The 22,236-nt window shown below is 38.4% G+C and overlaps 1 protein-coding gene across 3 annotated transcripts in view; it reads left to right on the top strand.

The window, feature by feature from the left end:
* frem2b (FRAS1 related extracellular matrix 2b) overlaps window positions 1–22,236 on the top strand; it is a 58,179-nt gene that overhangs the window by 6,684 nt on the left and 29,259 nt on the right. For all 3 annotated transcript variants that reach the window (XM_062419727.1, XM_062419726.1, XM_062419728.1), the window contains exon 3: window positions 19,794–19,940. In XM_062419727.1, the coding sequence (XP_062275711.1) occupies window positions 19,794–19,940 (147 nt within the window). The remainder of the gene's footprint in view (window positions 1–19,793; window positions 19,941–22,236) is intronic.

Below are 22,236 nucleotides of genomic sequence, written 5' to 3' on the forward strand. Positions count from 1 at the left end.
AGTCAAGACTTATTTCTATATGTAATCATGCACAGGCTCTGTGAATGGTTTGAGGCAATCATGCTGGTGTTGTCGATTAACAGAAGCAGCGTGCCTGACAGCGTCTCCTTTCTGCTACTCTTCAGTGGTGATAAGTGAGCACAAAGGACCTCTCTAATAGGGGCCCTTTTTTCCCACAAGCACCTCAGTGGGCCCCTGTACACATTTTCTCATCTCTAGGCTAGAAACTAATCTGCAGCTTCAGTTGAATAATAGACAGGTTAACATGAATGCTAACAGGTGGATGCGGTGCTAATGAGTGATGACTAAAATGCAGGGGGCAACTCCTTATCAGGAAGTGATACTGAATAACAGTTCTTTACCTGAGCTGTTGGCAAGTGTTGAGCCTTTGCAGAGCTCCTTTGTTATGTTGAGAAGTTCACTTAGTCCCTTTACTATTGGCTCACAGGGCTTCTAACTCTCTCACTTTCGCACTCTTTCTAGCTTGCTTGATGCTTGATGACATATTTGTATTCAACACTGCTAGTTTATCTTCCAGAACTGACTATTAGATTTGCTTTTTGCATTCCATACAATCTTTTACATTGCTTTTAGACTTAAGTTGATTCAAAACAACATATGTCTTATTTTGTTATCTGTCACAGTTATGCACTCAAACTAAAACATTAAATTGCAACTGTCAAACACATCATATATCTCTAAAATGTCTTTGATGTGGGAATCGTGCCTCATAGCGGCACCTTAATGGCTTGACAAATTGATGAAGAGTCATGTTGGATGACCCATCCATAAGGACTCAACACGTACTGCACTGCAGCTTGTGAGGCAGTCAGTGAACATTTTTTAAAAATAAGATTTAAGCTGTGCTGGTGGCTGCCCTAAATCCCCAGACAGAGCCTCCAGCTCTTTGAACAGTCATGTCGGGGAGGAGCTTTATGGTGTACACTGGCACACAGCTGCACTCTGTCATGTTCAGCAGTGGAAAACATTCTCCTCCTCGCTTCAAGTTCATTGGGAAATTTACCAACTGCGATTGCCAGTTTTTTAGGGTGAAAAGTTACCTTTTATGTCACAGCTGTTCAGTGTGATTCCAGGAGTTTGTACTAACAGCTGTGATGAACCATGAATCTGTGCACAAGTTTGGGTATATTGCTGTTGTCTGCTAATTTGTATGTGCACCTAAATTTTGTGGGCAAATACCGGTATATGTATTTTAGGATGGCGATTGTGTTTACAGTACATACAATATACTGGAGAATTGAAGCCAGGGCTGCAGCTAATGATTGTTTTCACTGTTCTATTTTTGTCAATGAATTGATTATAATTTCATCTATAAAACCTTAGAAAAATAGTGAAAATCCTCCTGACACTTTATTATAAAGTGAGTTCTTCAAATAGCTTATTTCATCCAACTAAACACAAAGATATTCAATTTAATTTATTTTTACAGCAATATTGAACAGATAATCCTCTTATATGAGCGACTTGAACAGCAAATTAAGATTTTGCCTTATTAATTACTTATTACTTATTAATTACTACTTAACTACTTACTACTTAACAATTAATTATCTTTTTTGCTGATTATTTTTTTGTCAATTGACTAATCAATTTTATCGACTACTTGTTTCAGAACTAGTTGAACCCACCGATAGTATCTATTGTCACTTTCCTTCTGCTCAAAAGTGTGTTTACTTCATTGTGATCAGTGCCCCACAAAACTGATTGTTATAGGATTTCTACTGGCTCCATAGTCAATCCAAAAATTAAATGACTCACAGTCTGCACTAATTACAGGGCAGGGCACTAATTTACTTTTGGCATATTTTTTCACAGAGGGTATATGAATGGAAAGTGGCAAGCCATTCATTACACTCTATCCAAATACTTATGGAAGCAAGACATCTGACCACAACATTGTCTTAGCTGTGAAAGCTGAGATCATAGTTTCTCTGAGAGATTGATTGTCTTGGTACAGGGCATAGTTTTGGCTCTCTTATACTTAGCTGCTAGGGACTGAGTTCTTATCGGCAACAATTGATGTGTCATTTTAAATATAAATGGAGAGTTCACACCAAAATTTGTCAAACTTGAATCCATGTTAGCTCTTGTCTAATATTTGCCACAGTTCTATATTGGTTGCAATAATTAACTTTGGTTTGAATGGGCAAATATTTATTATTCAACATTTTTAAGAACTGCTATGAAGGATGGTTAAATATGAGTAGGTGATTTTACTTAGCTGGATCAATCATGCTTATGTAATTTATACTTGAAGAGAAGTTGCTTGTTTCACTCAATTAACTTGGCTACATAAAGACAACAGATGGGCTTTTTGCCACAAGTAACAACAGAGCAGTTGGGCCACATACCAAAGTGCTTATCATTTTTAATTAGTTTGTGGCACAATTAAAAAAATCATACTGTGTGACTAAAACGTTGCTACTTTGGCAACTCTTTCTGTGATGTCTATGTTTGTTACATATTATAAACATATGATTGTGTTATGATTTCTGATAGCACTGTATAATTATAGCTATGAACACTAAAAAATATTCATAATGTTTCATAACAATAATCATATAACATAAATGATGTCATAATGACTTATAAGGTCAAATATAATACTTCATAATTGCTGCTAACTCAGACTTTTTTCTGCAAGGGTCATAGTGTTTCATAATTGTAATTGTTGGTTGTAATGCATGGTTGTAATTTCTTAATAATGCATTACCACATTTTTTTAAGGAGTCAATTTTGGTCAAATGTTTACTAAAAGTGAAATCTACAGCTACAGGCAAAGTACAAATTATTCAGTTATTATCTATAATTTGAGCCGACTGAGTCTTTAGAGTGAATTGATTTTAACGTTTTGAGTTGTCTTTGCATAGTGCACATTTTCTTTATGATAGTCAACCACTTTTTAATAATCTGTATACCTAATTTGTGGACTTCATGTGTTATTTTCTACTCCAGTTTCTCTTTCAACACTGAAAGCTGCCACCGTGTGCCTTTACAGCTGTATTTAAGGTGCTTTTGCCAAAATGACAGGGCTTATTTTTTCATAGCTGCTTGTGTGTCTAGCTATTTATCAAGCTTGTCAAAGCTTTGAATGAATAATCACTGAGGACTGAAGTTACACATATTCATTTTTCGGGTGTCTGTTTACTGTTTTTGAAAAAATCACACCTGGACAGAGAAGTCACAAACAAAAGTATGGGCCAGAAAGCTCTTTAATTACTTAAACTAGAAAGTTTCTTGTTTAGAACAAGATTGCTATCTGGGTGTTTGTGTTTCCACGCATGTATGCATGTGGTCGGGAGGGGGCTGCTCCTGTCATTCTAAGTCAGTTAATTGCTGTGTTTCGGTGGACTTCAGCCCTCCCCTTTTCTCCTGAGGATTTGGGTGCATTCAGGTGAGCTTACCTGAACACACACAAGCCCTGGCATTCCCAGGCAGTTGTTTGTGGAGCTGAATCCTTGTCTGCCTCCAGTCAGTCAGCATCAGGGATGTTCCTACTGACAGACACACTGCTGTGGCCTTTTGTTTTTCATTCCTTGCACTCATAGCCACCACTTTTTTTTCTTTCATGGAGTTAAAGAAAAGGCAGGAAAAGATTATTGGTTGTTCAGTTAAATACAAATGTGCTACTTCTGAAGGTCAAACTCCACCGCTACTGTATGTCCAGTGTTCCTGCCTATTTCCCACTTGTTTAGTATTTAAAGTGCATAGACTATGTAAATCAATAATTCATATTTTTAGTGAAATTGGTCTGCAGTCTACAACACAAAGCAAATCCCTGACTGGAACATTTAGTATACATGGAAGCCCTGACACAGTAGAGGAATGTTTCTCCTCCAGTTTCCAATACAAGTTTGCAGCACCTACCTCAACAAGTGTGTTTTGTTTGTTATTTCTGCTTCATTTAAGATAAATTCAGGTCACTGTTGGTACCCTGACCTAATAAATCCTCTGGACCATTTCAGTCTGCAGTAACATCTGCTGTAAATCAACTACATCTCCCATGTTATCGGTGTGTAATCACTTGTGACACCCAGTGCATACTTGAATCCATCTCCCTTGTTTCCCCTCCCGTCTAATCCCAGGTTAGGAGGGATTATCTTTCTCCCCGTAGCGTGCTTGAGCACAACAAAAGTAAAGGAGGACATGCACTCACATGCAGTTGTGAGGTTAGTATAGACTTTGTGTACGGTATAATATCCCCATCACAGCGCACGTGATGACTCTGCAGTTTTCTTTGTGTTTCTATCCTGTTATTAATGAAATTGTCTTCCTCTACACTTTTCTTGGGGGGTATAACATTCCTCTGTCCTTGGGACCTATGAATCATATACATAAAATATGCTGTAAACTTCAGCAAATTACATGGTTGGTCCAGTTGCAATTCAAAGAGATTTTAGGGTGTTAGGCTTTCCTCACAGTCCATCTGTGTTGCAGTCAATAAAATATTAGGTAGTAATTTTATTGTTATGGAAAAATGTTTTCTAAAACATCCAGGGGTTGATTACAGAGTGATTCCTGGGTAACAGCTGCTTCACTTTGGGGATAAAAACAATCTGAATTACAGAGAGGATTTAGGCTAATTGTTTTAGATGAAGAGTGATTTGTGTGGCTAACTCATCCCTTATGTCCTCAGTGGTTAACTTTCAGTTAAGACTTTTTTCACTGGTCTGCATTGCAGTATTATATATTTGCAATGCTTATTTCCAAGCACCAGTTATTTCTATTCAACACAAGAAAACTCGGTGTATCTGCAAGTTTATCTTCCTTTTTATGTGCGTGTGATGTGCAGAGATGCCTAAAGTAAAAGAATATGTTGATAGCGCTGCGCTGGTTAACCAAACTAGTGAAGAACCTGTGCTCATCGGCGAGGAGATGATGAAACATTTATAATAATGCAACAGACTTCAGCCAATGTAATTCCTGTGAAAAAAGATTAAAAAAAGCCTTTATTAATGATTGGCTCATTCTACACGGCGAGTAAGCCAAAACATATTGGTTAAATCTGTATTGCTCTATTATGAATTATCTGTTTAATTAATGCTTTTCATTTTTTCCTTGGGTTTCCGTCTGTTGAATTACTATTACCAGATGTCTATTTCATTCTTCTTTTTCTCCATTGTAATTATTTCTGTTGAGCGCAGATTACATTTAAACACCCCCTGTTTAGACAGAAAATCATCTGCTGCCTCTGCATTTATGATAGATAATGTTTTAGAAAAGTGAGAGCAATATTTTATAAATATTTCATTCTTGTAGTAATTGTATATCACATATCAAAGTTGGTGAAACATGCTGCAACCTCTTGCATTGATGTGCCCTCATTTTCCCTTTTGGAAAACACAAGGGAAACCCAGCTTGATGATTCCTTTCCTCTGTCTTTATGTGTATGCTGCCAAAATAAGTGTGTGGAGCCAGGGTTAACAAAGCAAAGGCAGATTCCCAACAACATAGAAAATCCAGGCCCAGGCTTGTTCCCTCGATGATGATGTGTCGTCATACCTGCCTTAGGATATCGGTCTAGAAGAACTGAGGTTGTTCAAGCACTGACTTTGTAGAAAATCCCTCTTTTTTGAAAAAAGCTCACATACTGAAGTCTGTGATGTAGGTCAGGAGTCACATCAACTCGAGGAAACGTGATAAATATATGTATAAAAACATTACAAGTTTTCGTGTAATGGTAACAGGAAAGGATTAGGATTGTGTAAATCAGAAACTGCACAATGGCACAGTTTGGGAATCTTTTACATCTAAGATAAAAGTGAAACTAAAAGCTCTCATATGGGAGCATCAATTTGTGTCTTGTTTGATATTTGGCCATAAAACATCAAACGATTCGATGAGACTGTTTTTAGAAATGTGATATTTCTCGAAAACAGCAGGAACTCTGCGAATCAGTGGTGCTGCAGTTGCTGCTGTGTCTCTCTTCACAGAAGCAGAGCTTTTGTTCAATTTTGCAAAATCACTCTGGATAATGTGTTTTTGGCCCCTGAATCCCAGCAGTGTGCCTGAGCTGCTCCTCTCAGCCCTGCTGCATGATAAGCCTCTGACAGCTGGGCTAAGGCTGTAAGTGTCACAACTCTCTCCAGCTGAGCCAGGGTTTCAGGATTGGAGTCTGATGCAGGCTACACCTCCTTTGTATACGCATTTTATGTACACACGCACGCACACATGCACACACGCACACATGCACACACGCACACAAAGCATCCACCATCTATCCATCTTGGGGCCAGCTGCCTGATCCCATAATCAGAGATGAAGCTGGCACTGCTAAAATGATGCATCAAGATGCTGGGCATCAACTACAGTTTAATTGATAACTGCTTTGTCTTTGATTTCAAGCTGTTGTGTCGTTTGATTAAAGTGCTATGATGTAGACTAAGAAAAACACCAGTTCCTTTCATTTTGATATCATTAACATTTCAGTATGCCAAGAAAGTATATGCTGTAGAGGGAAATTGAAAATGTTCCATAGTTTGAATTGAACTCTCTTGAGAAGCTTTCATGACAGGAGTGTGTCTTGAGTAACATGGTTCTCATCTCATAAAAGGTATTGATGAAACCCTTTGGGAATTTGTGTGTGGATAAAGCTCCCTCTCACCACCACCTCCACCACCTGCTTTCCCCAAGTGGAGCCTGATAGGCAGGATATGAGAAGCTATCTACTTGAGAAATGGGAGGGAAATGCAGTCAGACGAGATGAAAGATAGAAGTGCTCTGTCGGTCCAAGTATTGGTGGGGGCAAGGCGTCAAGCTGCTTCCTGTCGCCTGTAGCGATGGCATGAATGTGCTGATGTGCAGTTCGTCTCTCTAAACACCACCTGTGTTGACATGTTGTGAGGGATCAAATGTGGAAGGTGAGCCCTGCGGGTATGCAGCCTCATCTGCATATGAATGGAAATTATTTCGATATTTGCCACATACTTGATTAGCTGTAAACAAATAATGTGAAGTATGAATCGCACTTCCATTTCTAAAAATAAGCGACAGTCTCAAACTGTGTCGTTTTTTAAGGCAGAGAACATTCTCATATTTTACTTCATGTTCCCCTCAAGCGCCTATAGTACATATCTGAAAAGTCGACTTTTAACAAGGGGCTAAAAAAAAGCAGGTTTCCAGTTGCAGTCTTAAAAAGAGCTATCATCAGGTGACAAGTAATGCAAGTGAAAGCCAGTCATGTTTTGTGTTAAAATGTAGACGGCGCCCTGTTAATCAATCATACTTATCTGGTCTCCCTTTACTGTGCTGTAGGCAGTATATATTGTATCTAACTAAAACAGGCTGTGGTTTTTAGCTGTTCCAATTTAAGCCTGCACACCAAAGTTGTTTTCTAATTACCTATTTCAAGTATTTTTTATTAGAGTATGTATGCATCCAAAATTGTATTTGATGCATGGTTGAGTTCTTACAGCAATTTGTTTTCTTATCAAGTTTTCTTATTTTTGTTTGCTGCCCCGTGAAGCTTTGAGGAACATTAATATAACTAAAAAAGCATATATGGAACAACTCTGGAAATGTCCATAGCTCAGATGAACCCCTCCCCCATGAAGAATACTAAGGAATGTCTTACTGGTTGAAATTAACTAGAGCGCCTGGGCTTATCTTGGTTTTCCAGGACATGGGCTTGGAGTGAAGAGTTACATATTAGCAAGCAATTGTGACTAGAAAAACAAAGACAGGCCACATGGTGCAAGTCTAGACATCAACTCAATCTGACTGATACAGTAGTTACATTTAGCTCCTTAAATCCCCAATATATTGGCTGAAGCTGTCACAATTACCACAAAATTGTACTGTAATACTTTAAAGGTTGCACCGGTCAATAAGCCATGTGCAAGAACACATTTTTTTTTGAGAGCATTGTGTTTCATTGCAGTGAGGGAACATTTAGTGCTATTGGGGTACTGTGAAACCTTTTGTGATAGTCAGCTATTTTGCACTTAACTTACCTTCTAAAGACAGTTGATAATTCTTTAAAGGGCATTCCGTGTCTGAGAGGTAAAATGTCAAAGATAGAGCTGTAGGCTATAATGCAACTTTTGCCCACCTCTCATGTTTTTTCCCCTTTGACATTTAGCTTTTGTCCTTCAGATCTAATAGTTTTCAGTGTCTGAGAGATAGAACTTGTCTAATCTAATTACTTTATTCTATTCCTCAGAGGTCCATGTGTCTTTCTCCTCACAATAGGTTGTGTATCTTTGGATTCCCTTAATACATCAGACTGACTCATCCAGGAACTTTGGCTGGCAACTACTTCCCGCCCCTTTTTTGGGTACACTAAGTGACATTCGCCATAGACTTCAATGTAAAATATCAGCACAAAACTAAACCAATAGAAAACAGAATCAAATTAGTTGTATATGACTCAAAGCTAGCAATAGCACTGTGCCACAACCAGTTACTGTTCATAGCCTACAAAGAGCCCAGGCCCCAATGCAACATAGTCTTCATATAATGTAGGTTACAGGAGGCTATGAATTTTTATACAATTATTAGCTACCTTGATTCTGCATAGTGGATGAGAGCACACAGTCTCGCTGCCACTGATCTGCCTTTGCAGTTTGTGCTGTGGCTGATAAGCATCTGTGCTACTAATAGCCTACAGCTGTTAATATTTAATTAATAGAAGTAAAAATGGTTTGTTTTTTCACCACTAAAATAAGCTAAGTTAAGCTTACAGGATCAAGTAACACAGGTGACTCATTTCACACACTGACAAGTGAGCAGCGGCCAACACATAAGCCAATAGGACAGGATGGCATGTCCTACGTTACTGGACAGAAGACCTCTCATTAGTGTGCTCTTCTCTGCCTTTTATCAATAACTCCATCCCAAATGTTTTCAAAGGCATTAGAGCATCCCTATTATTTCTATCAAGACCCGCTTTCTTTCTCTCTGATTTATATAGCTCGGAGCCATAAAGACCTTCTCTCAGGGTCTTTTTTAGGACATGACAGGGGAACAATTTGGAGATCAGCGTTTTTGGATTTATTGTTGGTGCAACCAACTACAGAGCAAGTCTTGGGCACATTATTTATTTTAACCAGATTGTTTAAAGTAAAAGTTTGGGGATATGTTTCAACTTGCTCTGTTTACGCTGTTGCTGTCTACAGGGGGATTCAGGAGGGTGTATGACAACCTGGACACAGAAAGCAGGTTTTGGAAGTTCATGAAGTTTATGTTTTGTTGAGTTTCTAGCACATTTGATTCAGATAAGAAGAAAAAAACCTCCAGATAGGTTTGTTTGCATCCTCCTTGTTGTTATCTGTCTCTATCAGTGAGCTTCAACTTATGAACATTGCTGCTCTTCAATTCAGTCATCATCTTCAACACTGTAACCCCTAACCATATTAAATCATTTGCCACCGCCATGACTGACAACCTGTATTTGAAAATAATACTCTTTACATATTTACCATTTTGCCCAGGAGTTATAAACCAGTAAATGAAGGACATCTTTTAAGCGAATACTCATGTGACATAAAGTCTCCATCACTACTTCTTTATAGTGAATCTGATAGAGCACCTTAATGTTGTAAGATTATAGAGTAGATGAGACTGATACCCTTCATACTTCACTGTGTTAATGTAGCTTATATCACAGCTCATATTTCCCTGTTCAGCACTAGAAGTCTGAAAGACCTGATTGCAGACTTCACACAGCATAATCCCGCAAAGGACACTTCTAATGTCTACTGTCTACTATTTCTCATATTATGCAGTTTGGTATACTGTGTTTTGCAATCCCTAAACACTAATATGTTTGTTTTATTTAAAATACCAGCCTTGTATCAATAGGGTTGTAGAATGATAATATAATAATAATAATAATAATAATAATAATAATAATACAATCTATCTACAGTATATAGCGCTCAAATAAGGATGAAATGTTGAGAGCTGTCACCATTTCATCCTTATTTGAATTTGAATTTTTAATAATTCATCAATGCAACTACCAGAGTGTCTCTGACATCATCAGAAGATCTTTGAGCTTTTTTATCATACAATTTGTATCATCCTATAGAAGTTGTTTTTTTTTAAGAATGATGCAGAATTTTTTTTTGCTGTTTTAGTGTTTAAATATAATTTTGCAAGCATCCTTAGAAGTAATCTGCTGTACATAATTTTGAACATTGAGTTTGTTCTGCTATGAAAACTAATCTAGTCCAATATTACAAAGAATACAATAACAACACTAAATTCTCCAGTCTTTTCATGAATGCCCATGCTTATCTTTAACATGCAGGTTTGCATAGTTTTACTTGGAGGCTCCTTTTCACCACAGTCATAAGCAAAGAACCAAGAGTCATTTAACACTTCTTTAGAAATTACCATTTCGTTCTTTGAAGGGAGCATTTTCCTCTAAGATGAAAGCCTTTTTTACATTTGAGGATTTGCAAGTCACAACTGTTAAATGCAGCTGAAACATGTCGTTATAAATGAAACCAATGGAGGCTGGCCCTGAGAACAGCCACGACAAACACTCAGCTCTATTAGTATGTAGCTCATGAGTCTGTGGGACTGGGATGCGGTTTTATATTCTATGGCCTCACACTGCTGCTTTCAGCAAACAGTCCACCATTATTCGCTCTGACAAGAGAGCAAACACTGTGCATTCAGGGGTCAAGAAAAAGAACGTCCCCCTCTCTTTATCAAGTCCCTTCATCCTGCATCCTTATGTTGCTTTGTCTCTCACATTTTCACACTCCCGCTTGTATCTCCTTGTTATTTCACTACCTCTGTTCTTCTGTATTCAGTCACCAGTAGCATTAGAGAGTGGAGTTATAAAACATCCATGTGTAACAATGCAATCATTTCAGTCCCTAAGATATAAGACAGATTTTTCTCTTAATGAGCTCATTTCTTTAGGCAGGGAGTGTCTGACATTTTCTTTTATTATTTAAAGACAAGCTTAAAAGGGGTGACACGTAATTATTTTTCAACTTACTGTGAAGGCAGGTATTAATGAGTTCATATATAATGTTTAAATGGTTATAGATGTATTTTACAGGTTTCCTCTTTTATTTATAAGGAAGATTTTTCAAAGCTACTCTAGTAACTTTGGCCTTGTGGCTGTGGTTCTGTATATAATTGACTGTTAATGAGCGAGAAACTCTTGATTTTAAACCCACAATGACCTTTACATGTGAATTCTAGAGAAAAGCCTGCAGCTGCTAATTCAGCCTTTTGCTGTTATTTCCCGTGCTATTGAGAGTTGAGGCTTTTGCTCTTTAAACCGTGTGGCTGGCTGTTAATTAAGACACTTGAGGCTGCATCCTCTTTGACAGACAGGAATGCCATTCAAGGGCAATCAAGGAATACTTTGTTTGACTTCACCTAAACAATCGAAACAAGCAAAGCCCTCAGCAACAACTTTTATACCTTCTTTGGATGGGTTCTGAAACTCGAGGTGAGTTAATTGATTTTTTTGAGCCCTTATGCAGTAATGTTTCTTATAGTCTATATGTCAGTGGAATATAAACTATTCAGATGTACTTTATGTATTTAATAGTGGGTTGAGAACTGTTCTGAATCTTTCACTTTGTATGCCTTCAAAGCAGTATTTTGTTTGGGTTGTCTGTCCGTTCGTCTGTTTGTCCCATTTTTGTGAACGTAATATCTCAGGAAGGAGTCAAGGATGAACTGATTAGAATTTGGTGATCAAAAGTCAAGGACACTGACCTCACAAAACATGTTTTTGGTCATACCTCAAGAATTCATACACTAATTATAACAAAGTTTCACACAAATGTCATATAAAACAAAATGATGAAATGATGACATTTTATATCCAAAAGGTCAAAGGTCAGCATCGCTGTGATATCATGATTTTCTGCAAAAAAAACACTTTTTTGGCCATTATTCAACGCCATAACCCAGGAACAGAATGGGAGATTTTGACTATATTTCACATTTGGTCTGACACTGAATTGGTGACACTAACCTTGGGTGCCCACCTTGAAAATGTAGTGATTGTATAGATCTTCTGTGCTGCTGAATTGAACATGTAGGTTATGCGTCCACACTTTAGAATTTCCTATCAGAACCAGCTTTATTGGCCACGCAAATAAAGTCTTCTCTACAAATATTATGAGTCTGGACAGACATGGATTTAAACTGCAACTTCACTTGTTGGCAGAGGCCACAACCCCGAGTTGGTATTTTTAGTTATTTAGTTAATGATTGTAATTAAACCATAAAGAAGGAAATACTTTTCATAACTTGTGCCCACCCAAGTCTGAACTTGATTTTCCAGCCTTAGTGATGAAGCCATGATCAGGGATAAGTCCTGATCTTGGCTGCTTGGCAGGACACCCTGTGCCCTTGGTTGGAAATCAGCAACCCGCAACAGAGTAGATCTTCTGCAAGGTTGTGCATCCAGAGTTGGCTGCTTGCTAATCCTTAACGTGTTTGGAAAGATTCTGTTTCAACTAATGTTTCCAGGCGAGGCTAATAGGATTATACTTAAAAACCCAGGTTTCTTGCATGTACATGATGTCAGTAATGTCTAGGCACAGAGAAATAATGGCCCTACCAACATTTCAAAGGACCTAGTGTCCCTTGAATATTTTTGATCTGTTTTACTGTCTACTGACATTTTTCTTCATACATGCACTTTGATTCATATGCTTTTTTTAAATTGTTTTTTTTTTTAATCAATTTAGTGTTTCATGTTCCTCAATGACTTAAGAAACACAGAAGCCAAAGAACTTCCAGCCAAAGTGCTCCCATGTGTTTTTTGTGTGAAGTGTTTTCTGTAGTAGATGACACATGACGTCATCTATGGCAGTGTGTGAAGACACTGGAGCGTGGAGCAGACTCCCAGGACAGAATGACCGTACTTACAATCACACTTTACAGTATTTCTCAGCCACATTTCTCTCCTGGGCTACATATAAAGGAGAACCATCTGAAATAAGAGTTCTGGGAATTCCTCACTGCCTTTCCACACAAAAGTGGGGCTCCTACTTTGTGATTCAGGAAGAAAGTTGCGAAGCTGTTTCCACAACAACCTTTTGCTGCAATTTGATATCAAAAGATGGGGACAGGATGAAGGTTGTCGCTTTACTTAAAAGGTTTCTTACTGTCATTCCTACTGTGGAGGACAGCATTTATAAGAGCACTGAAGCACATTTTTAATTTACAGAATGCACATTGATATCCTAAACTATAAATTTAAGTGCTGTACTTTGAATGACTTTTGGTTCATAGTGCACACTAACAAACATCTGCAGCATTTTTAAAGTATGCCCTTGTTCCCATGAGTGATTGAGTTTTCTCTGTTCATCCAACCATCACTGTTATCTGTTGACTCTGAGCAGTGGAATTAATAGTTTGTCAGTCTCCCATGCCAGCACTGGCTAAAGATGAATACATATGTGTTAACTGGTAGGAAAATGTATTGTGCTTAGTAGACAATGAACAATGATCCACAAAGTATAAAAAGTCTGTGTTGAAAACTCCAGAACAACTAGTTCTGAGTGTATAGAGTAGGTGTAATACGTATTCATCTGATTCTGTATTTATTATGCTATAGATGTAAAACACCCACTTAAGAGTTTTAGCAAATGTTCATTCTAGATATTTTACTGAAAATTTGACAGAAAGTAATTCCATCTGTTAATTTACAAATGTGGAAAAAAGTACTTAGGGTTAAACCACTTTATAGTTGTGGTTCAGATGTTAATCTCAAAGGACTTTCCCTGCTGAGAGCAAAGCCTTGCTCGCTTTAAGCCTTGCATGGCTCTCTGACCCAGCACTTTTGTTCAGAAGCGCCTTTGGCCTTTCTTTCAGGCGCCTCAAATGTCGCCTCAGAGTGACCACTATGTCAAAGTGGACACAGAGGCGGCAGCAGTCAGGATGGACCCTGCGGAGCAGCCAAATTTACGGCAGACTAGTTCCCTGAAAGGCTGTTCTGGCAGAAAAGGGTTTAGGGCCTGTGAAATCATAACAGTTCTAAATCTTTCAAGCCATGGCCAACTCCCCACTCGTTACTGCTGATACAAGGCTTAGGGTGATTAGACCATATAGCTCTCTCTCTGCTCTGCCATGTGCTTTCTTTCCTTCAACAGGATTATCATATCCCTTTTCCCTTAATTGGAGAGGTGAAAAATATGTTGGTATGGTTTGGTACATCATGGAACTGAAAGAAAACTCATTTTAGAGTTAGTACTATCTATGATGAAATATGTTTGTATTAGTCATAGATTTTTCCAAGATCAGTAGTTGGAAAAATCTTTTTGAGGTCATCTTACATTTGTGTCTCACATTTTTGTTTAAGAAGCAGCATCAAGCTATTTAAAAATCATTGAAAAACTTGAAATTATTATATTATAGAAATCTTTGAGGGAACAATGTATTTACATTTTAAAATGTTTTGAGTAATTTGTGACTACAAAGTTAAAGTTTTTAATTTTTTACACGCAGCTGTTTTCAGCAAAAAACGTCTACAAACCAATTGTCACAAAATGCTCAGTATCAAACAACCAGACACAGTTAATGATTATAGCGAAGTGTGAACATATATGGCTGCAGTAGTCAAGCAATTAGCAGCTAAAAAGTCGGTAGAGACCAAATACAGAGCTAAAAGTCACATAGACATGAGAATAATGGACATTCATTGGTGACCGGATCCTTGAATCCAAATGAATGGTAATGTAAATCAGTTATTGCTGGTTTAAATTCAGTATTTACAGTACATGCATTTAAACTAATTAAGAGTGGAGCTGGAATTTGTCCAGAAATTTTAATATTCCCCTTTTAAAAAAGTGTAAAATTTAGTTTATTGGAAACAGGAACTAATTATTGGTCCTAATCCTTCTTTAATTGCAGCATGAAAGAGTAAAAAGTAAAATCTATGGCTAGGGATGTCCCGATCCAGCTTTTTGCACTTCCGATCCGATACCGATATTGTAGCTTTTAGCATAGGCCGATACCGATACCGGCCGATCCAAGCATGTATTAAAGATTAAAGATATTTACTTATTTTGTTGTTATACTCATGTTGAAAAGGGTTTTTCTCTTAAGAACAACTAGCCAACTTAATTAGGTTAGTTTGAATAATCCACAATGGTTGGTAATGAGAAGCTGACCTGTTTATTCTTAACAGGGTTAAATAAACACAAAATAGACAAAATAATAAATAGTCAATTAACCACACAAACTGAATTGGCATCAGTGCTCTGCTCTTGAACAACAAGAGTGTAAACCAAGGCTTAAAAAGCCATCAGTGCAAACAATATTGTAAACTGTATTAAAAAAGCAAAACACACAAAAAAGCTGAGTAGAAAATAAATAGTGGGATGCTGGACAGGTCGCTAGGTGTGCTGAAAAACGCGGACCGGATTTAGGGGGGAAAGCTGAAAAAAACTGGAATGGATTACCTACAGCGGTGCGCTGGAAAACACGGACCGGAGTTTTGAAAACAAACTGGATCGGGAGTCCGGATCGGGATTTTCCCGTGCAGGCCGATCCGATATTGATATGCATTTTTTGCTAATATCGGCGGCCGATCCGATCCAAATATCGGATCGGGACATCCCTATCTATGGCCACACAAGCCTGTGAGCATGTTACTGTCCTGCGCACAATTGTTTATCTATTTCTGTAATATGTTACTGGGCATTCTAATGCTACAATAGACTACAGACACAAAGTCCATTTGCAGTATATGATCATTAAGTATTTTTAGATGTATTGTGTCTATTGAACAGGATTCACTGGCTGGTCCCAATTTATCCGCCCTAATCAGTGTGATGCTGGCTGTGTGGGCAAAGGGCCGCCTGTCTGTCTGCCTGGCTGAATGAACAGACAAGGGTCCACAGGGCATCGTGGCCCCACGATACTTGACAGTGACCAAATAAGGCCGCCTGCAACATGTGTGCAGGGAGGAGACAGGGGCACTAAGTTGGCACGGCCGAGCCTCCCACATTCTTTGGCTTCGCTCAAAAGGCTTCTGTCCCTCACCACCCATTCACCATGTTAGTGGGCAACGCTTGTGTTTAGAAATGCAGCTACATGTACTTGACAAGGGCTTTTGTGAAAAGCTGATTTCAATTTTAGGCACCTTGCTGACACTATTATTTAGAGGGATTTTGGAGTGCAAAAAAGTGTTATTTTAATCACAAACGTTACAAGAAAGCAACAAGACAAGTGAGGCAGGTGGTCGATTAATCCAGTGAATTAATTAAAATTACAAGTACTGCTTTTGTAGGACTCCTGTTATTGCCTTATGATTTGAATTATAGTATGGATATTACTAGAAATAGAGTCTCATGGTTAATGTTCCTGCTATGAGCAGCTTATGCTTGCAGTGACTGCAGGTGATGTATGCTTCTGCAATGAACTGCAGTGCAGTGCATGGACCTGAACATAAGAGATACTGATATTGTCCACTAAATTCTGTCTCAGTGCTGTGAGTGCTAGTGAAAGATTAACTCTGGTGTTTTCCTAGGGGCCTCTTTGAAGTGGACTTACTCCAACCCCTGCTTATCTTAATTAGAAAGAAATCTGGAGGAGTGAAGTGGTCCTCTGGAAACGAGCACCTTCACTCCCCAGCCCCCCCGAAGGCCATTGCAGCTTTAGCAGGACTTTAAGGCCTTCTTAACTCAATATTTGCTCATGTCATGATAGGATTGTATGTAGTATAAACTATGAACATAAATTATTTCCTGTGAGATTTGAAAGCATTGCTTTGGGAGCTATCCTCTTTGGACCTAGCCGGATATGAAAAATGAATAATTGATAAATCCACTTTATGTTTGTGAATACTGTCACACTGTTCTCTCTATAAAGTCAAACAGGTGTTTAATGTGATTCATCTTGAAAGGGACAGCTGGCTCTTTGAGGCTTAGTTTGATGTGTGGGCTGTTTCTTCAGTGTCATGTAAATAATGAAGCAAAGCACATCACTATTTAAAGTTGTTATCAAAATGTGTGCGGTATTTGGGATGAATCCTACCGTTAAATAGTCCTGCAATGTCCCTGCCTGAGTGTTTGATTATAGAGGGATGAAGCATAAATCATTTATTTTCTCCATTTTCTAGAATTATACTTCAGATCAAGTGTATAAACAGTGTCATTACTATTACAAAGTGTGTGTGTGTGTGTGTGTGTGTGTGTGTGTGTGTGTGTGTGTGTGTGTGTGTGTGTGTGTGTGTGTGTGTGTGTGTGTGTGTGTGTGTGTGTGTGTGTGTTATTCAGATAAATAGCCAACCTTCTCTGTTTCCATTACCTCAGCGGAGGACAGGCTCCTTCACGACTCAGAGATCACACATGTAGTGTTTACCAGTGGCATGCGTGCCATACTGCTGGCTATAATCCAAATGGAGTAGGGAGGTCCTGTCATACACAGGTCGCCTGTCTCCACAAGACTGATGTGGAACACACAGGAAGCAAAAATCCTCCACTGTGGTAGACCTCAACAATGCATGAGTTATTAAATGTGTCACTTGAGACATTTTTATTAAAAAAAATACACATATTGGTTGTGTGGCACTATTGCCAGCTGAAACAATACAATGGCAAATCAACCTTTATATTTGCAATTTGCAGTATTGTGCCAAAAATTGTGTACTCTAAAAAACTGTGAACACATTATTTTAGGTCTTACATTGAATTCTTACCGCTAGCTTTCCAAACAGTGCAACAAAGATCATGTTTGTGATTTTGTGTTTGTCAAACTTAATCTGCTACCATCTGCTATGGTTTACTTGTCTTTTATTCCCTCCTGATAATCTTGCTGTAAGAGATGCACATTTTGGCACAACAGTCATGGACCACATCACATTACTATCAATAGTAATAGCAGCTTATTTGGAATAAACAGAGGGACTGAGTTATTCACATGGGCCGCATGCTTGAGTGGACCCACAAAAGAGCACCAACAATAGAAACTCAAAAAAGTCTTCCATCTACACAATGTGATTATTTTTAGATCAACAATGTTTCACCTCTTAAAATATTGAGACCAGCTGTGAAGGAAACAACATCTATTTTGAAACAGAGAAAGAAATTCTGTATTCATGAAAATTTCATGAAATGTGTACAACGTTTGTTAAATTTGCCAGAGAGAGAAAAGCAGATTCTCGTCTTGTTTCTTCAGACGTTCTGAAGCCTTTTGTCCCGATTTCAGCTCAGTGTTGACATAACAGTCTGTCTGAAGTTCTGAACTGCATCTATTCATTCATGAAACATCAGCATCTGTCTTCTGTATTTTTTTCCCCCCTCCAAGATTTTTGATAAAGGCCATGCGTGTGGGTTATCAGAACTGCACAGATCAATTAGAGAAAGGTGTGTTTCTTTAGTATCTCACTAGATTCTTTATATTTGCTGGGTTTTTTTTCATTTCCTATCTGGTAGAAAAACATCAGAGAACATCCATGTGGAGCGCGCAGGTGGTCGAGTGGTTAGAGCGCATGCCATATCCGCAGCCGACCCCCGTTCGAATCCCAGCCGGAGGTCCTTTGTTGCATGTCACACCCCCTTCTCTCTCCCATGTTTCTTGTCTGTCTACTGCGAAAATAAAGGTGTCTATGCCAGAAAAAAACTTCCATGTGTTCATTATAGATTAATGGAATATATTCAAATAAATGATTAACGAGTTGTTGATTTATAAAGAGATGGAGACACTCTGTTGTCCTTGTGCATCACACTGACTTTATCGTTTTGTCCCAGATAATGGTCTATATTATCAAAAAGCGTCTCTTTAAGTGGCAGTAAGATAAATATGGGACATATGTAGACAGTTAGACTAAAGGAAAGAGATATGAACAGGTGCAAGGAGATTTCCCATTTGCACACACTCACACACGCAACTCGTAAATGCACACACCCTCACACATAATAAAACTCCCTGGGTGAATGTGTATAGGTCTCACCGTGCCCATTAAGAAAGGGAATGGAAACAGTGGAGCAGTCATCTGGACGTGACAGTTTTACTGACCGTAACACCGAGGGTGAGGTGGGGGGGGGACCCTCAGTCGTGCCTAACACAAACAAAAGCAACACTCTGAAATCACTGAACCACTGTCCCTGTATCCTCCTGGCAGTTTCACTTTTATTCTACCACTTTCAGAACTGCCAGATGTTTAGTGGCTCAGTCATCTGGATCTCACCATCTTCATCCGCTATGCCAGCAGGCAGCAGCTCTGTGCGGGCTGGTGACTGCATGGGGGTTTTTAGGAACCAATGAATAATTATATAGACTGCTAGTCAGAGCTCTAGAAATGACCACATTGAAGTCTGCTGTGGTTTCTGTATGAGCTGGTGTGTGTACGTCTTTGCACTTTTTTTCTTTTTATCAGTGTTTGTGTATCCGCCTGTATTTGATGCCTGTGTGTGTGCGATGCTTTGACTCTTTATGGTCAAACGGTAGCAGCGATGCCCTCCAGGACTGTAGCCTCAGCCTTTGAATCCAACTTCAAAAGGCAAGGATAAAATAACCTAGTTCAGACAGGAAACAGACACCTTTTATCTTAATTAGAAATGAAGCAATTAGACGGCACAAACCCTATTCCTTTTGCATAAGGGCTGTGCACCCTTCACACCTCCCACTGAGTGCTGGCTAGGAGTCTCAAAGTCAAGTCCTGAAGGTATCCAAAAAATACTTCTAATAAGGGGTATTCAAAATTGCTGCACCATCCGAGTGACAAATATATATTAATATTCAAAACATTGTGGTTTATTAAGTCTCAGTCAGCCTATTTCACTGTATGCTTTCCCATGCCTTATGGTGAGTTCTAACTGTATGAACTGTTTTTACTGCAGGAGGCAACAAACTGAAGAACCAGCAGTTTCGTCTGAACTGGGCTTGGATCTCTTTAGAGAAGGAACACTATGTGGTGGATGAAGAGGTCAAGTTCCTGGAGGTGGTGCTAAGACGTCGGGGCTACCTGGGGGAGACCACGTTTGTTAGTAAGCAGATACTTTTTAATTCCATCAAGTCACTCATGTTGACGAAGAATATTTATTATTATTTTTTATGTTTGTATTTTAAGAGAGAAAGGTTTAATCTTTATCTGTATCCAGATCGAAATATGCAGAATCAAAATAAATATATTGTAATACATTATCATTTTAAAACATCAAAATAGGCAAATATAGCATATGTAATTTTATTTGGTTTGTATTACATATGTTACCATTTGGCTATTTGGTCTGCATTCAGGTAAGTGCAGTACATCTTAAGGAAATATACAAATGTGTGAAATCTTATCTTATTAAAAAAAATCCTTGTTTCATACCACAAACTCACTCATTCATGGCCTAATTTGCTGAATCTGTTGATTCTTTTTAGTTATCTTATTAAGTGACAATCAGATAGACACAAATGAAAAACGTAACCCCTTGTCAAAAGACCATTTTTATCTTAACTTTTTACTTTTGAGAACACATAGTGTGTTTTTGCTTAAAGCAGAGTGCCAGAGGCCTGCATGTTGATAGACAACTAGAAACACACACACACACACACACACACACACACACACACACACACACACACACACACACACACACACACACACACACACACACACACACACACACACTCTGTCTGATATAAGACCCTATAAGTCCCTAAGGCTGGCCCTGACACCCTTTAGGGTCACACAGGTCATGACCTCTCACCCCTCTCCTCTGCCCAGTATTTACATTCCAATCACACAATAGCACATGACAATCCCCCAGAGACTGCATGGGCACATGAGAAAGGTCACCCGAAGTTGGTGGCCTCGGAAAAGCGCCACTCCAAATGTTAGTCGAGGCAATTTACTGGCCGGAACTAAACGAACAATAACTGTTAACACTGTTAAAAAAAAACGAGCTGCTGTATTTGAGTTTATGAGTGGCAGGAATTCTTATAACTGGCACCAATGGCTTTCTTTAGTGCTTCCATTTATTATGTCTATAAAAATGAGGTGTAATTAAAATGACTTGATGTTAAAGGTCAAATCCTGCAGGATCATTTTTTGTTCTGGCGTCTGTATCTTTGTATGCCCCAGGGCCTCCAGCTAATGAAACATCTCTGAGGTGATATGCAAATTTTGCTGACCTTTATAATACCTCAGACTGCACAGTAGTTCTACCCTAAGTGAGTCAGTGAAATAAAACATTATAAATCCTTTGACAGATCATCATATTCTGCAGGCAGATAAAGAGGACAAAAAAATAACTTTGCACTTATAATACACTTGTTTTATTGTTCACACTGATAAAGTGTAAGAACAAAAGGAAAAAATAAATAATAAATCAACTCAAATGCCTGTGTGATGACCCCTAAGTGATCTTTTTGTAAATTAATATCAAACAACAAAATAATGTCTTTCATATAAGGAGCTCAGGCAAATAATCAAATAATTGTCCCTTGTTTTGATTTTCCAAAGCATCACTACTGTTTTATTAATGGTCGCATTATAAATTAAAGAGGCTCTACTTTGAACTTTGGATGCACTCTGGGTTCAGTTCCCGGAAGAAAAAAAAACGTGCCTTGCATTTTTAGAAATTGTGGTTGTGTGCTTTCAAATCAAAACCATAGCTTTTCAAAGAACAGCTTTTTCTTCTGATTGAGGCAGAATGTAGAGGAATGATAATGAATGAGGGAGGATGATGTACCTCTCCCTGCTGCTTATAGAACACATGTGAAGGAATGTGTAATTCAGACCAACCAGAACCATTTTGTTTTGACAATGCCCTTAAAGTACTGTTGGCAATATAGTCTCTCTTTCCAAATACACAAGTGTTGAAACCTTTTATGTTAACCATTTTTCATTACAGTATGTGAACACATGTTTACATCCTCAGGCAATGATTCTTTGATCAGACACCACACTGCTCTCTTTTTGTGAGTCTTATCAAAAGACCATGGAAATATTTCTTTTTTTTTTCTCCCAGCCAGGAAAACATTTGCAGACCTAATGAAATGATTCCATTTTTACATACCATTACATACCATTCCAATCTTTACATATCATTACATGAATGTCTATTTGTAGTATGCCTCCCAAACCTGTTGCCCTTTTTCTGCCATGTTTCAGCAATAGCACAACCGTATTCAGAGGTCCTGAAAGCAACACAATTGTATGGCAGCCTTTAATAATTAACTATGGCAGTGTTTCCCCCTAGGTTGACTGCTTTGGGGAGGGCAGCACACATGTTATTTTTTTTAAATATAAATCAAATATTTTCTTTCTTTCAGAGGGTCCCATTAGTGGGC

Source organism: Scomber scombrus, chromosome 5 (genome assembly GCF_963691925.1).
Source record: "Scomber scombrus chromosome 5, fScoSco1.1, whole genome shotgun sequence".
Lineage (NCBI taxonomy): Eukaryota > Metazoa > Chordata > Actinopteri > Scombriformes > Scombridae > Scomber > Scomber scombrus.